At 38.6% G+C, this 18,180-nt stretch overlaps 2 protein-coding genes across 3 annotated transcripts in view; one reads left to right on the forward strand and one right to left on the reverse strand.

Annotated features, from left to right (window-relative positions):
• Positions 1–11,690, reverse strand: part of sbf2 (SET binding factor 2) — a 78,735-nt gene extending 67,045 nt beyond the window's left edge. For both annotated transcript variants that reach the window (XM_008336996.3, XM_008336995.3), the window contains exons 1-2: positions 11,513–11,690; positions 743–828 (exon numbers count right to left, since the gene is read on the reverse strand). In XM_008336996.3, the coding sequence (XP_008335218.1) occupies positions 743–828; positions 11,513–11,567 (141 nt within the window). In that variant the 5' untranslated portion in view covers positions 11,568–11,690. The remainder of the gene's footprint in view (positions 1–742; positions 829–11,512) is intronic.
• A 3,836-nt stretch (positions 11,691–15,526) lies between these two features.
• adma (adrenomedullin a) lies at positions 15,527–17,984 on the forward strand. Its single transcript, XM_008336999.3, has 4 exons — positions 15,527–15,672; positions 16,316–16,418; positions 16,538–16,663; positions 16,790–17,984. The coding sequence occupies exons 2-4, from the start codon at positions 16,324–16,326 to the stop codon at positions 17,085–17,087; spliced, it is 519 nt and encodes a 172-aa protein (XP_008335221.1). The 5' UTR covers positions 15,527–15,672; positions 16,316–16,323; the 3' UTR covers positions 17,088–17,984.
• Positions 17,985–18,180: the final 196 nt, after the last annotated feature.

Here is an 18,180-nt window from a genome sequence, read left to right on the forward strand (position 1 = left end):
TTCTTACTTGATGAAGGGGGTGATAAAGAAGGACAGTAGGAAAATCGGAAACTAAATCCAACTAAAAACTGAATGCAGTATCAAGATTTGTTGCAAAGTTTCTACTAACATCAGTATCAGAGTAAAGATTATAGACACATTAATGTAATGGATTTTTAAATAAATGGAAACGATTTTGATGGAACACAGTGCACAATGTGATAAATATATTGAAATATTAATATGTGGTTTAGTTTACACTCAGTGATATCAGTTTTTAAAGATAAAGCATTCATTTAAATTTTCTGCAGCCCAATGTCCCTGGGGCAAGGACCATGGACTGCGTGAATAAAAAAAACAATAAATAAATCCTCCAGTGATTGAAATTCTGTGTATTTTGTGCTGACGGTCAAAACACTTACATTTGCTAGTCTGCCAAATTTGCAAGTTATGACTTTCCAAAAAGGCTAGGGCTCAGGCCATGTGTGCTTAACTGTCCTGCCTACTGTCCAGGTCAGTCTGTTACTTCAAATGGTGCATTATGAGCCACGAGCATAGTCTGTTGAACAACTCAACAATCAATCAATAACATGAAAATGTGCAACATCATACTTGCAAGACTGTAACAAAAGGGTATCATCAGTGTTTAGATGAGTGATACAGTCCCATGTCTATTAAAAATAAACTTAGCTTCACTGTATTATTATTAACCACAGACAGTGTTGTTAGTTGTGTTCAGTATGAGGGTGCTATCGTCACTCACCATCTCCACACCCTGAGGAAAGGCTGTTCCCTCCCAGTCCTTCTTGGGGAATCTTTGAATAATCTTTCCACATCCTTCTCCTGAACCTATGATGAAAAAAAAAACAAAGATCCGTCAACACAATGGATGTGGAGGTTCGGAAAAGTTTCTTGTTTTATTCAAGTAAAACACTGTCATACAGCAAATGAAAGACAAAATCAATCAAAGACCAAACTATAAATCAAAGGGACACAACCTCCTAACATAAGACAGTAAATGTAAATATAACAATTAGTCCTTGAACTTGTGTTATCAATCCCATAAACACAGCTTACGGGTCATCAATTCTTAAAAAGTATTTAAACAAAACAACAGAAGCTCTCTGTCAACTCGCAGTTGGTTGATACATAATGTAAATAATGTTCATAAGAAGAATCCTGTTGTCGCCTTATTGCTCATCTTGCCTCTGCTCAAAAGATAACTCTGTGTTGCTATGATTCTGCCGCTGCTGTAAGAAGACTTTCTAGTCGTGATGTTGTCTTGGCAAAAAATAATTCAAACTGGTTTAATAATGAAAACAAAAAACAAAACAAAAAAATACATATCTCATTCGATAGTAATACAACAATAACATTAAACATGGACAAGTTTTTTTAGTGAATTTAAATGGCAAAACTTTACCGACAAGTTTCTTTGAAAAACCATGTGAACAATATATTAAATATGTTTCTATGCCTACTAGCAGAGTTTATTCAAGAGCTAGCTGTTAAAATGGTAACACTACATTTAACAAATGTAAAATGATGTATTGTTTCCTAAAAAAAATCATCAGACAACCAATAGGGACAGAAGGTCCAGGTAATCCTGGGAAGACTCAGTCAGGATGTTAGAAGAGGAATGTGTTCTTATGTGTAAGATGTAGAAATGACTGGACTGACACAAAACAGATCACTCAGGGTAAGGACATTCATTTTAGTGATAATGTTCTGACAACAAGAATAAATCAAACCTATGAGAAAAAAAAAATCTTCCTTCACTGTTTAACCCAAACAAAATCCAGACTCAGACCAACACAGAATGTATACAAGGCATTAGAGCTGTAACAGTACATCTGTTGACACCAAACCAGAAACCAAACCAGAAATGTTTGTCTTCATTATTTTTGTATACTAAATAAAGATGAGTTTAAATAATGTATTTGTTTTAAATTTAAATTTACTTTTCAACTTAAAACCATTAACCAAAGCCAATATTTAACACCATATTGCTATATTCTAGCATTAGCAAGAATATCCAAGAGCATTTTTTTAGAGACATCTATAATTTATAAGTATGGACAAATGACAACTTTAAGTTCAAATGGATGTGACATGAACAAATAGAGGGAACAGACTCCAGACTGTTCTCCACAGCAGCCAGCACTGATCTTGGCACGACTGACAGGAGTTTGCAACAATCTGGATTTTTTTTCCTTATTGACAACTGAAAAACTTGTGTTTTAGCATTCCATGTATTTTGTTGTAATCAATATTATTTCAGGCTACAGTAGGCCAAAAGGGTGAATAATTGTAGCCTTTAACAACTGCAATTAGTCACGTTCTGGCAGAGCCAACGACAAAGACGTGCGCAGGCTGTATCCAGAAAGTGCTCTATCAATTGTGGTGCATACAACAACAAAACGGTGTGTGCATGTAATTCAGGGAATTTGAGAGAAAATATTAGGAGTGGACCATGCTGGGATACAGTGTTAAAATTAATACGAGAGACTTTTGTAGTTACAGAATATTGTTGTCAACCATTACTATGTCACTGATTAAATTTTAAAAGTGATTTAAATTTTAATTGGTGCCAAGTTCCTATGGACTAATTTTAATGAATAAGCTCCAAAGATTTTATAGGTGTTTTTTTGTTACACTGTTGAAACATTAACTTTTTATAGGATTCTACTGCATACAGTGACGTGCCAACACCTAATTATTGCAGCTGTTTACTGCAGGTAAGTTGAGGTGGTACTAATGACTATCTCCTAAAGCATTGTGCATTACAATCAGCATATTAGTTACCAAAACTCTACTTCTGCTTGTCTACTAAGTAAGTCTGTATTTAACATACACATTTTGCTGTAAAGCAGCCTGGCTCATTTCATTCTTTTTGTTTAACTGGATTTCAAAATTCTGCTCTCAAATGCCCTGACTCAGCAAACTATTTAAACAATGTCATATGCAGCCATTGTGTCACAGTGTTTTGATTTAAAGCACACCAGAGGCAAACAGCAGGATGAAGGGCTATGATAATGACGCCAGATCCTCAGTGGCCAAGTGCCTGTGGCCTGCTGTCAACAACTAGGACCCCGTCAGAAAAATGACTTAGAAGTGAGGCTCTTGGGTGTATTAATGAAGAAGGCAGCTAAAAGATGGTTCCATGTGTTTCTTTCTTCACCTGTGGATGGTTTCCAGATACAGCCTGGTCACTGATAATGGTCAAGCACCAGTAAGTCTGACTGTTACGTATCTGCGTGTCTTTACAGCCCATCTAATTGAAATCACATGTTCCACGTTGTAATTTTCAGCCACAGATGAAAATAAATGACAGAATTCCTCACATTCCACGAGGCTGCACTCTTGTATTAAAGCAAGCCGTGCTTTCACATACAACCCCCCTGATAGCTATAAAGAACCCCATCAGTGGGATAATAGAAGCCAGGCCTGAGAAGTAACATGCTAATTTGAACAGCCCGTTACAAAGGCAAGAGGATGGAAACCAGAGTCAGGTTCATTTATTTATATATTTACTGAAAGCAGAAATAACAAGAACAAACTAGTTTCTAAACACGGCACGTGGGTGCATGCTACACAGTGTGTGTGGTGTAGCTATAAAACGACTACGGCAGTTTTCTTTTATTAAGCTCTTTGATGGTCTGCTTGTGAGTTTTTCTTCTTATAGGACAATGGATTTCAACTAAGCATCCTTTAATAGGTGAACCACAAATTCTTCATTACATAGTAAAAGAAAACACAACAGGCATGTCCTAAGTGTAACAAAGCTAAAGGTTTTCTAAGGACAGATTGATGAAAGATAGGCAGAAGGATGTCACGTGAACAAACAGACATTTATCAAAAATGTATCATTTAAGTGTCAACTAATTATGTATAAATTTGTATTTACAGTATGTGCTAAGTTCCTAGTTTTACAGTAAATATAGGGCCATCAATGTTAGCTGTTAGCAAGTTAGCTTAGAATATATTTAACTATCAATGTCGCATGTGTGGTCCTTTTGAAATTATGTTGAAGTAAGAACATTAGCAAGCAGGTATCAAATTTTACTTCAGTGTAACATGAATTGCAGTTTTGGTGGTGGTGCCTGTCTTGTTGACCTACACCCATGATAACCATTACTTATTATTAAACTCTGTCATATCTAACAATAGTGTGAACCTAAGTCCCAGAAACCTTTAAAGTTTCAATGACCCAAAACTCATAATTTTAGTTATGAAGCCAATATGTGTGATTTAAAGTTGTTCGTATTGCCTGATTAAAGCAGATGTTTCTGTTCTTCATGGAAAGAAACTCCATTCATCTAGTTGATTTATTTTACTGCTGTTGTTGATCTATTAAGACAAATGCTCATTCTACAATTTATAAGTGTGTTCTCTGCCAGTTACGCACGATTCACGTCACTTTGTAACCTTATCTTGGCACAGTCACACACACACACTGGTGGGCTGTTCTGGAACCACTTACCTGGTAATGCTTACTCACACTCCTCCACACAAAGTTTATAAGTAAAGTGCACTAAGAATTAACCAAACCAGTAATTTATAGTGATAAAATGTTGATACAAGAGATGCTGCTCATATATTTTCTGAATATCGGAAGCCAAGCTCTCAAACACTTGAAGCCGAGCCATTACTCGACTCTCTGACGTCAGCCAGCCTTATATGTCACAGCAATTAACAGAACGTTGGCGCAACAGTGTGGTGTTTAAAAATTCCGGAGATTCACAAACATCATTTCTCTTCATCGTGTTTTTTTATTATTATTTTGGATATTCTGACACAATAGTCCCTATATTTAGGCATTTCAGGGCTAGGTGAACTGGACTAGGGACTTACATGGCAGACAATAATTCTATGCTGTTCCAACACGTGTCATCTCTCTCTATTCCAATACAAATAAAAAACACAGAACACTCCTGTCTTGTTAGCATTATTGCACACTGCCAGTGTGCTTGGTTTTTATGAATTCTGGGAGAGAAGCACACTATTACAAGTACAGTTGGAGCACATATATAGATCTGACCCATCAATCAAACTATTGTGTAAACGCATTATCCAGTCAACTATCAATCCATCCAAAGCTAGCGCCAATTGCAGCAGTTATCAGGCAAAGACATGGTACAGGAGGACAGTTGCCCAGCCTATCACAGGACCACATAAAGAGACAAAACAAACTAAACCCCAAAGCACCATGAATCGCATTAACCTTAAGCATTTGCTACAACATAGTCTAATATCTGTGCAGCTTCTCATGTAACATAACAACAATGACAAAATATCTAATTAAATTATAGCACCATCCTTTTATTTGAACATGTTATCCATGTTAGTCACACTAACTTAGAACTGAGCATAGAGAGAGTCTTCTTCTCCTATTCATTACTTTTGTTTCTGCTCATATGTGGGGAATGGTTGAAGCCTTGTAATATTTCTCAAATAGCTCTATTCCACTTCTTACCTTCATCTAAATCCCTTCTTCAGCTTTTCATAAAAAGTTTTTAGTCTCTGTGGCATAGAAAATATCTTACGTGAGACACTAGGAGCATATGAAAACACAATGCCTTTGTTTGCATAGCCAAAAGGTGATATGAAGTTATCAGTTTGAATGCCATCATTCAGTCCAGTGTTCCAGCCAGAGACCAGGTGCAGTAACAGAACTGTGAGGTTTAAAGAGTTGCCAATAGCCTCACGTTATATTCTAATATAAACTGGTTATGTAAATGATGACTTACTTTGGAGCAGACAAAAGTACATCTTGGAAGTGTTACACAAGTTATTAACTAGAACTCTAGGTGACAGCAAGTCACATTTTTGACCATAAGCAGCTGTTTAGCCCTTTCCCTAAGTCAGCAAAGTGATTTTCAATAATTTTTACTTCTGACTTTTTACTAGCTGTTATTGGGAGTTAGAAGAAAGAAGAAGAAAGTGAATTTGACACAGCACACCACTGCTAACGATATGTGACCTCTGCTTTTAACGCTTTAAGCGCCCGGGGAGCAGTGTGTGGGGACGGTGCCATGCTCAGAGCACCTCAGTGGTAACTTGGCAGCTGGTGGATTCAAACCTGAAACCTTCTGGACCCAAGTCAACCACTAAGCCACCACTGCCAGTTAGAGTGAATGTTAGTTTAAACTAGTGAATGGCAGACAAGAGCACAGATCTCTAGCACAGTTTTTACACTGGTAGTCTTTCTTGACATAAGCCACAAGAGGGGAATTTGAAATCAAGGACCTTTAAGATTGCAGTTACCTAAATGACAACATAAGCACCGAATCCACTTAGCAAAATATAATTAGAGAATAGAAGCTACAGAAACATAAAGGTGCATATCTATTAAACTGTGAGAGTTCGACCACATGAGCAGACCATTAATATGTCCATCTGAAGCAAACAAGACAATTAAACTCTTCATTACAAACATGAAAAGCACTATAGAATCTAATGGAAAATGCTAGAAATGAAAGTGTAATGACAGAGTGAACGATGCATGTTTGGAGAGAACCATCAAAACAAACCCACAGACAGACCAATATGCGCTAATTCCATAGTATTTTCTAGAAGATTAAATATTTCAACAACAAAAATAGCAGATTAAAACGTTCTCCTTCCAAAACACCATTTTTTTGCAGGTGTCATAGAAGGGCCATTGCAAAAACATAGCCTCTTTTGGAATAAAAAAGGGTATTACTGTAACTGTGTGGGAAATTATGAATAATGTATGGAATGACATTATTGCTAATTAATACAGGGGGTCTTCACTTTACGATAACCTCGACCTGCAACGTTTCGTTATTATGTCGCCACACTCCCTGCTTATAAATGTTTTAAGAAAGTCTTGTTCCCTTATTTTTTTTTTTTAAATTAACTTTTTGCCCTTCAGAATAGCTCACTAGCAAAAGTCTAAAAGTTTCTGATGGCATTGCTTGTCAGACCCAATTAGAAGAAAATGAGAAAACAATAGCACACAGAATTCAACAGCATACTTTCCATGTGGTATTCATTGCTTTTAAATAGAATGGATTCCATTTCCTACATATTAGTTACATCACTGCTAGGAACCGAACCCCAACGTACGTAAGTAGAGCACCCCTGTATGCTATTTTACAACACTGACAGCAGCTTGAAATATCAAACAACTAACATCCCAGGCTCATTGTAAAACGTGTCAACATATCTAGCTTCCTTTTGGCCAACCCTCAGCTAATTATGTGCTAACTTTATGTTGCTCTTTGGTACGCCCTTAGCTAATTTGCCATATTTCAGCCTAATATATCAATTAGAGATGGTCCTATACTGAATAGCTATATACTTTGCATCATTTTACAAGCTATTGGCCAAGTTTCATTAAATAACATCCTACATTTAGGTGTCACTACTAAACACTTCAGTGTTGACTGTGCGTTACAGAAGCCTTGTCAGAAAATGTCCACACATTTTTTGCACAGGTTACTGCATATTTGGCAAGGGCATGCATACATCTTTCAATTTCTGAATGTGCTACCACACACGCGTCTACAGTATCATGAACCATATCAACTAATGGGATTGCTTTGCTCTAATCTTTTGGAAGTGGTTTGTGTTATTTCTTGGGAATCCACTGGGTTACATAAGCAAGTCTGTGTCCAACTCAAGGACCTAGACTACACAGGCAGGCACCCAGAACAGAGATCAGTCATAGTGACAGTCAAACACATTCCAAAAACAGTTTGATTCAATAAAGATGGATATCTGTCCAATAAAGAGTTTAAAACAAAACAGATGAGGAAATTCTTCTTTTTTTTTAATGTGGTAAATTAAAATTTATGATGAACAGCAAATGAACCACAACCTGTCCTTTGGCAAACAAAAAGCTAAAAAAGTTGTTTCATTGCAAAAGTGCAAATAAATAAATGGATCCAACTCTACATCCATCCAAACCACCTTTTTGAGATTCCAGCATTGTCCATAAAAAATATCTCCAAAGGTTGTGAGTCATGTTATTACTACCAAGGGGAAAAAGAGACTTCTCAGGATACTGCCGATGGAATATATTTTTTGTAGTTCACATTAACGGATGCTTTTGTATTTGGTTATACATTTGATGCACCAACATGACAAATACTACCTGGAATTGGCTTAAGAACTACTGTCAATTAAACCGTATTCACACAAGGTGTAATTCCAAGTCTCCTGCAGCAGGCACAGTTTCTGGACCCTTAGTCATGTGACTTACAGATTGTATTATAGGTCACCAGTGTTACAATAAAAATAGAATTGCTTGAGACAATTTTCATTAGGAATTATATTTTTCCAAAGGTACAAATACAATAAAAGATCTCTAACCTACTGTCTCTGGCTGTACACCTGTCTCCCCATCCCCTGAGAGACGCTTCAGCACCACATTTATTACCTATTTCTTCTGGCAGCATACGCTGTCTGTCCCACATGCCCTTTGTTTATTGCACGATTGCTGTTCTCTATTGCATATAAACAAGCTGAAGTTTCATTTTTATTAGGTCAGTTTAGAGATGTACTTAAACCGCAATCTAATTCTTGCTTTCAGTTTCAACCCATCCTATTTCTCAACCAACAGCATTATTTCCAATTGTTCTATTCCTCCCTAATCAAACAATTACAATTGGGTCAGGACACTGGAGCAGAGACTGTAGGTGGGAAGGAGACTAAGTGATAAGTTAGGTAGGTTTTGCCTTAAACAAAGAAGAATTTTGGATGAGAGTATCAGAGTTTCATCCATTTACACATACCATATTTCTCTGGGTCCATGGCAAGATGCAAGTTTAAACATTCTTTAATCAAGCTAAATTTGACAGCAGGTTAATATGGACAGAAGAAAAACCATGTCACAGGAGGAGATGTTTACGTCCAAAATATTCCTTGTGTGTACTGTATGTGAGCTTTCACTCAATTCAACAGTCAAGTCCTATTCTGAACTGTCTATAACCTGGTCAGTTGGAGCTGGGATGCAGAGACCTCATAAAAAAAATCTGTTTACCAATTGCAGATCAGGCCGACTAAGGCTACTAAAAGGATTCAGCTGCTCTGGCCTCGCTTTGACACACATGGGGAAGGATGGAAGAGACTTGGAACCTTAATTTGTTCCCTTATGGCAGACTGTCTGAATATTCTACATTCTCCAGGCTTCTCTGGGGATTTTTTTATACACTACAGCTCTTCCTGAATAAAATACAGAGCTATCTGAGCTATTGTTTGTCATTTGGAGAAATTCGAAATGTGAGATCTGAGGTTTGTGCAATGACAGGTTTTGTTTGTTGTCAGTGTCTAAACAAGCATGCAAAGCATTTTACTGTTTTGGATCAGGAGAAAGTGAGACTTCACCAGAGGAAAACAGCTTTCCGTGTCTTACACAAAGGCCAACAAGTGTTGTGATGGGCTAAGCACGCCAAACATATTTTTGCACTTCTGTGTTCACTCCTACCTGCTGTTGAAATCAGAGTAGGTCAAATAAACTATATCAACCGTCCAACTGCCAAGATACAGTATGTCATTATGTTTAATGCATTAGTGCTCATAAGTACCATTAGTGTGTACATTACCAAGCTTCCAAAGCTACATTAAAGATTCAATGTTAGGGAAAACTGTTAGTAGGCAAACAATCAACATGTCCAGCTACTGTCACTCCAGCCAGTGACACGGAGGTGGAGACGGTATTTGACTGACAGCTGAACCATTCAATGGGAGTCATCTTACAACTAAGCTCCCATTAGTGGGCCATGCAATGATTTATTGTCAGGTTTTCTATAAACAGTACTGCAGAAAATTGTTGACTTCAGTGAATCTTGGCATTTCTTTATTTCTTTTATATATAAATCCGTGAAGTAGAAATCTTTATTTTTTTTACAATTAAATACTCAGAAAAAGAAGAGAAAGAACGAACAAACCATTTTACAGTCTCAACCATTTGTTTCACAAATAAAGTAAAATAAAAGTACTTTAGAAACGTTTCAACAAATAACTTCTGTAATGTACTGTCAAATAATAATTTTAATCATCAACGTGAACAGAAGGCTTCAAATTGCGGAGATTAGCACCGCCCACCGTGAACGGGAGAAAATTAAAAATGATTATGAAAAAAATACAAATTACCTGGTCTTGTTGCGGGCAGTTGCAACCCTTTTTGAATCCTTATTAAAACTTATTGCTGCTGTCTTCCTTATGTTTTTTTCTTCCTTCTTTATGGAACGAACGGAAGATTCATTAATTCCATAATGCCGACCTACAGCCGCATAGCTTTTACCTTCATTTAGCATGTCCAATAGTTTTACTTTATCACCGATAGACAGCATCTTCCGCTGCCTTTTGGTCCCTACCGCAGGTACTTTTGCCGGTCCAGAGCGTTTTGTCGACATTATGGGGTTTGATAAACTCGAAATTGCAAGAGAATTTGCACGTACGTAATGTCAATTTGGCAAGCTGTTTTACGTACGTGTACATATTAAACCGCAACGTTATTGGCGCACAGGTAGAGAAGAAGCGGAGTGACTTTTTAGCCAATCAGAATGCAGAACACAATGCACGATGCAAATCAGTTGAGTAGCGAAACCGTGAAAAGTAAACCGTGTTATAGCAAGGGATCACTGTTCTGCAACTAAGATCAGATTGGATCTGTTCTGTCTGGGAATTGTGGGTAAAATCTGGCAAAAATGAAACTCTAGTGCATCCTGGGCTTTATATATGCAATTGTAACAACAAAAACCTTTGATGGCTGTCTACACTGACCACATATCTGTAGTTTAAAAGGAAAAGAGAAAAGCTACGTCCATTCTTGGTATATGATCCATGACCTGGATCTAAAAACAAAGAATGGGGATGGGGCTTCCCGTCTGGATTTTGTTGGAGTCATGCACTGCCTTCTACTCTGCAGCTGTGAAACGTTACGCCCCGCTGACGAAAAACGTCCTCCTGTAAAAACAAGTATAGCACAACAAACCTCTTACAAGTGCCTCATCATTAAAAAAAAAACAGCCCCACAACACAGTATTCAGTGCTTGACCACCGCCGACCAACATTACGCAAGCCAACAACACACTAATGATGCATGTAAACACTCACAATCCTCGAGTGTCAGCAACATAAATGTGATTAGGGTGCAGCCTGTGTCTGCAGAACTTCTTCACAGAAGAGTCGGTGAGAAAGCCAAGCCTCCGGAGCTGATAGGAGCAGCCATCAGCCGGGGCAGGATGTGACACATTTTCGAATTCATAAAAACTTTTAAGTCAAATCCCACAGCGCGCCGTAAGGATAACTCTTTAGTGCTGATATGATATGCCGTCAATTTCATTCGTTAAACACTCAAAGAGCTGACCGCCATTCGGTCAGTCATTGAATTTAAAGATACAAAAATGCCCCACAGACTCGGTAGATGGTAGCTGTGTGGCTAACGTAAAGCTAAAGGCATCAACACAGGGAGGGAGTGTGTGAGTGAGTGTGTGACGGCCTGGACAACAATCCAAAACCTCAGCAGCTCGATTCTCCGACCAGACCTCGACACACTTACCGGCTTTCTCCTGATCGTATCCCACCACAATGAAATAGTCAGCCAATCTAGCCATTTCTGCTGCTTTTCTCGGAATATACCAACACAATTCAGCATTTTTCCTCCTTCCAAGGCACAGCCATGTTTGACAGAAGCGGCGTCAGCGCCTGCGCGAGATCCTGAGCCATCCATGGGCGTGGGCCGTGGAGTTTACAAATACAGCTTTGTGCCCCCACAGAGCAGCCTGGGAAATAACTGCTTTTAGACAAGGCTCTTTTTGGGATCTTCCACAAGGCGATACTTATCACATATTAGGGACAGTCTTGTTTTTAATAAAGGTCAAACTCAAATTAAATTTTGGGATATCTTTCAATAGCTTAAACTAACATTTAATGGTAAATAAGCTTCCATAAGAGCAGGATGCAACAGAGAAAAAAAGTCCACAGGTTAAAAAACGCTTGCATGGTCGTCATCCAGACAACCATAGCCATTTAGGAAAACATAGGTCTGCTGTCAGCTTGTTATCTTATCTGCAATCTTTACTGTTGCACCAACCATTATAGTGCCTTCCTATTACATCCTCCTAAATGAGTGTCTTCCCTCTCCCTGGTAGCTTCTAGTTCAATATATCCATTAACTCCCTCCATCTTGCTGGATGAAGCTGGATTACCCAGAGAATCAGGGATTGAACCTGTGACCCTTGCCGTAAGGCAAGAGCACCAAGAACAACCACCCGTCCACCAGGTTGTCCCTACTCAGAACCATACATCATAGCAGATCTCTCTCACACACACACACACACAGTATGAATATCATTCTTTGTCTTTGAGTGTAACACATTGACAGTCTGTTATGTAACAGGTAAATACAATTAGAAATATATGCCCAACAGACAGGGTTCACAGGCACCTGGCTGGACAGTTTCCACTTAGACTTTGAAAAAGTAAACTAACCCTTTTATAGGAGCATTAAAAGCTCCATTATGCAGATTAGAGGAGATGCGGTCACAGCATTTTTCCTCGATCTCTTCAGAGGCTATTGTTGGCTCCAGAGCACCTGCTGCCTTCACAGACAGTCAACCAAACTCCACCAAGACAGGACTGCATGTTTATTTTCATTTGTTTATGCCTTAAATATTTAAAACACACACTTAAGCCAATTGGTCCGAAACAAAACAAATGTATAATTTGTATTGCTCAACTCATAAAAATCAATGATTTTAAATGAATCCACACTGCTCTTCACATTGAAGTAAACACTCCACTGAAGTATATCCACTTTGACTTTCCCACTGTGACCAGGTCAGCCTTGTTTTCCTTTTTCCAATAGAAATACAGCACAACTGTCACTAAGAAACACCATGCAGTACTGGGTATTTCTCCCTTGGCTTTGAGCATTGTCTCACTTTTTATGTGACATCAACACCACCAGATGTTGGATAATTTTTTGTCCACGTTGAACGCAGTTCATCATATCATTTCTGCACATTTTTCAGATGCAAATTCTCCTCTTTTACCATGTCTCAACTCCATTTCTTCAGATTTGGTTCTTGGGGAACCTATAAACGTCCAGCATGAGGACATCACTGTTACTGAAACTCATTTGAGAGGACTTCAGTAATGTGACTAAGTGAACCAGGGCCATAATGGAAAACACACACTATTCAAATTGTCTTCCCTCTAATTATTTTCCACCGTTGCCTCACCACATCTCCCATCTGCAGCTTGGACTGTGGACACAAGTCACGATGGCTTCTAGAAGTTTCACCTCCGCAGCTGCTTCTATAAGAAATGCAGGTCCATCAGACAACTAATTTCAGTGTTATTGTGCTCTTCATCTTTTTTCATCACAGTGAGAAAAATCCTTCACACGAACAAGATCGTTTCAGTACAGTAGAAATACTTTTACCCAGACAAAAATGGTAAATTATTTTCTCTGCCCAATATATTTAAAACTAACAGAAGGAGGTTTCTGCCTCGGACAAATTCAATGTTGCTGTCAAAAACATTGACATTAAACTAGCTCTATTCAAGGTGATATTAATGTTGTTACTGGGAGAGACGGAGCAAATACCTGAGATTAGTAGATACGGTGCAACTTTATGAATCATTTTTTGGAAGTTTGCTTTGGCAAATTTATATGACAATTTAAAAATAGCTGGAATACATCTTGGTATTTTTTCATTGCAGTCTTAGGAAAAGGCTCTATAACGAAGCAGAAATCATGACTCAATACTTATAATACTACACTGAACATGGAGACATGAGACGTTAAATTCTGTATGACGAATAGATGGAGACAGATAGACCCAGGTCAACAAGTGACAGATGAATAATCTATCAAATATGTGGGATTAACACCCTCCTCATCCTGGCACTAACAACTTTCCCTGACAGATTTCCTGTCACTCATACCTGCTAGTTTAATTACCGAGCTTCCAGTAATCTTACTGAAGCTTGTTTATGAAAGACAAACAAAATGCCTCTATATAAGGACATGAAAAGTAACAGCAGATATTCGTCGCTGTGATTTCACAATCTCTAAATTCTGGCAAAGGCCAACCATTTGTCTGCTGGAGGTAATTATCATCATGGAGTGCAAATAAAACATTTGCTGTTTTACAGCACATGCTTTTGACATTTCCAGATTTTTTAAATTATAAAATATGGCACTGTCTGCGGAATGAGGTTGCGGAGGATATAAATAGTTTTAGATGAAACACATTTATTGGTGCCTGAACAGTTGCTGTTTATGATGAAACTCCAGCTCTGTATTTACCCCTGCACTGAAAGTGAAACAATAGGAAATAAAATGATTACATAAGCCTGCGTTTGCACCACACTTCTAGGAAGTTTCTCTTCGGTAATTTCCATATATTTCCTGTGATATAACAATATGGACTTTTCTCTATTTTTTATTGGGATAATAAAATGAAATAAAATGAAATGTGTGGAATTCTTTGAGAATTCCCCAGGTATGAAGTCATGTTGTTCCCCCACTTCCCAACTACAGAATGTAGCTTGACACAACAGCAACACGTACAACATGCTGTTTGTGTAAATGTTTGTGAATGTGAACGTGACTCTCATCACCAAGCATCCCACACTGAGTCAGATACTAGCAGGGTTGCTGTCTCCTGTCAGACCTCGTGTCTCACATGCTCCCTCACTTATACTGTATCTTTGTATAAATTCCAATCAAGACAAAGTAAAGTTATATGACCTGTAATCCTTTATAACAGCAGATCAGCTGAACTGTGTCAATTATTGTTGGTTCCAGGTTATTTTTCAAGCCCCTTTTCAGATTATTTGAAGTATTGTAAAAATCCACTTCATGTTTATCCACATGTTAAAATAAACTCCACGAGGTGAGGAGTCAAATATTTGCCTTGTACATACAAATACGTAGAGCATGTAACATTGTACACGTGGCCAAACTTGCTATAATTAATCAGTTTGCGTTTTAATGCCGTGCTCATTCAGTCTGATGTGGAAGTTCACTGTGTCAGGGAGTGTCCTGTGGAAACATTGCTCAAATTTTACCTGATACAATTAGGCAGTGGGACAAAAAGGAACGTTAACAAAGAAATATTATTGACCTTTAACTTCAAATAGAACACAATGGATGTCTAAAGAAAAGGGATTACAGAAAGACTTCAGTTGACATTAATGTACTACACTCACACAAAGTTAATCAAGGTGAGTTATAAGTCTGACGAAATTTGATTTGTTGCCATAAAAACACACACCCTGTAACTACAAGGACAGTCTCAGGAGACAAACAAATTCATTATGTGTGGATTTTATTTATCACTGTCTCAAGGGAGGGGGCAAAAAATGTTGAATAAATCTATTATCTAAACATGTAAAGTTCTATTTTTATCCTGAGGAATTTTTTTTTTTTTTTTTTATCTGTGATAGACTGTACCTCACACGGAGCAACAGCAGTACAGAAGTAATGCCATGGATCGTGTGGGGGTGGAGGGAGAGGATGAGAGACTCAGTGACCCCTCCCACCTCCTGTATAAATGCTCGCAGCCTTGTGTGGAGGAGCTAATAGCAGAGTGACACAGCTGCCTCTCAGAACCAGTGGCAATTTGAAGAAAACCCCTGGAGTATTCTTTTACAGCTGATTCAACAAGTAGAACCTTCACATTCAACAGATCTGTCATAGATATTAAGGTATGTGTGCTTTTATTTAGGAAAGTTTTTTTTTGTTTTTTGTTTTTTTAATATTTAGTTTTGCCTTGACTGCTTGTATTTTTGGGGTCAGGACTCAAGTTAGGGACAAGGACAGGTTATCTGTCCAGCGGTATTATGCAAGCCATTTACATTTGCATGTTTCATTGTCAGTGGAGGGTCTACCTTTTACAAAGGGTCTGCCAAACACCACAATTTGTCCCCTGCTGAAATAGCAACTATATTGTATGTTTGTTATGAATGTATAAATCTGATCAACTGTGCCACCCCAATCAGTTGAGGGACGTTTTTGTTTAACTGAGCCTATTTTCAGCCCCTCATTGGCAGACAGTGTCCTTCACATTATTGGCCAGAGGCCCAAAGCAGAGTTGTAGGTTTACTTTACTGAGTCAAATCTGACCTTAGCTTAACTTTTTAAATAAATGAATGATAAGTGCAAATAACTTGGCTTTTGGACTCTTGGGTAAGACAGCTCCAGTAGTTGCTCTTCAGGGAATATATTGTGTGGAGAGACTGTTGCATGAACAAGCAGACAATAGGAGTTCAATGTAGTTACATATTAATTCATATCATGTAGATCTAACTGGAAAAACAATATTAATTTTCACTCATCGTCTTTCCCCAGGAGCCAACATGAAACTGATCTTGCACTCCTTCCTCTACTGCTGCCTCCTGGCAACCGTAGCTCATTGTGTGGAACTTGAGGTGAATCCACAGGTGAAGAAAAGGTGAGTTTCTCTATTCATTCAGTGATTAAAAGTTTAATGTGATGCAAGACGTAGCACAGCAGTTTCACACCTACTGAGTTTGCCTACATACTTATGGAATTCTTCTTCTCCCCTCCCAGGTTAAGCCTATGGCTGGAGCACAGATTGAGACGAAACCTTGACAGTGTCTCAGTGGAGAAGACGGCAGACTCTGAGAACTTTGTCAGAGCAGAAGAAGTCAGGGACAACCTGCTGCCACATTCCAGGTAAAACACCCACCATGTTGTCCTGAGAAATGTTTCATCTGTGGTCAATTTGTAGACAACTGTCCAGAAAACAACCGGCTGTAATCACATGAATTAACGTCCCACTGTCTCTCCCCTGTCTTTCAGAACTGGAATCAGTGTGAGAACAAAAAGGTCCAAGAACCCAGTGAGCCCACCAAGGAGACAAGGTTGTTCACTGGGCACCTGCACTGTGCATGACCTGGCCCATCGCCTGCACCAGCTCAATAACAAGTTGAAGATTGGGAATGCCCCTCCCGACATGCTGAGTCCAAAGGGATACGGCCGCAGGCGTCGGTCTGTGCCAGAGCAGAGACCTTCACGGAGCCAGGAGCAGGACCGGCCCGAGTGGAGGATAACAGACTCACAGGTTCATAAGCTGATGGCTCTCCTCAAACGGACATGAATAGAACTTTGTCAAAAGAATGGGAGTAGCAGATCATCCTCTCTGCTCTGCTCTGAAATTCTCAAAATACCGCAGACTCCTGACTTGTTCTCTGCAGCACATTTATTTTTCAGCCAGGAGGACTTAGTCAGAGAACAGACTGTGTTACACTGAGGTTGCAGCTCAGTGATGAAGAGTGTGCAAGACTGCAGCCAGCATGCAGACACTGGATGGCACAGCATGGAGGAAACTACAGGTGCTTCTCTCTGCTTGGCAGAGGCAAAGGAAAAGTACTGATTCCTGAAGGGAACTCTTTGTCTAACGTTGTGGGACTTAACACAGTAATTCCTCAAGTTTGGGAGTCATCCTCCGTCCTCTAAGGATTACACCCATGTGGTCAAGCTGTCAGTTTTTGCCTGCACTTTTCCATTTGGACTTTAGGTCAAATGAATTATCAGGAAAAGACAAACTTTATCACTAAGCCAAACAGAAAGATAGGCTACAGGGCTGTGGTGCTCTGGGGATATGTTGAGTTTTGGACACTGTATAATGGAAAATGCCTATTATTCTGTGAGAATTGTGCCAGTCCAAGATGGATTGAAATATACTTGAAATTGTTTTGTTTTTTTTGTACAAAAACATGTGCAATCTATTTTTTGTGTTTATTGCAGATATTTGTATATATGAATTTACTTTATTTAAATATTATATAGAGGTTACATTGAAGTACTTATGCAGATAGAACTATTTTTGTACAGGAAGAAATATATATGGGCATTGTAGCTATGTGTTATTATTCTGTGGTGATAGGAAAACAGTTTTTATAGCTATATTATATATTTGTAAATGTGCTCTATTTTATTTGTGTCAAAGCAATAACATTGTCATCCAATAAACATTTTGCATACAAAATGGAAATACTTCGTCCAGACTCTTGCTTCTGCTTCTTGCAAACTCAAAGTGACGTTCTATTGTCTGGAGTGCAATGTTATACAAACACACAGCACCTGGTCTCTGTTAAGTGATTATGGGCTCTCATTAGAGCCTCCCCTGCTCTCACTGCATTCCCCTGGTTATAATGTTGCCCTTCCCCTCAAAAAAGAGCAGACAGGGT

This window comes from Cynoglossus semilaevis, unplaced genomic scaffold (genome assembly GCF_000523025.1).
Source record: "Cynoglossus semilaevis isolate Cse_v1.0 unplaced genomic scaffold, Cse_v1.0 scaffold1102, whole genome shotgun sequence".
Classification (NCBI taxonomy): Eukaryota; Metazoa; Chordata; class Actinopteri; order Pleuronectiformes; family Cynoglossidae; genus Cynoglossus; species Cynoglossus semilaevis.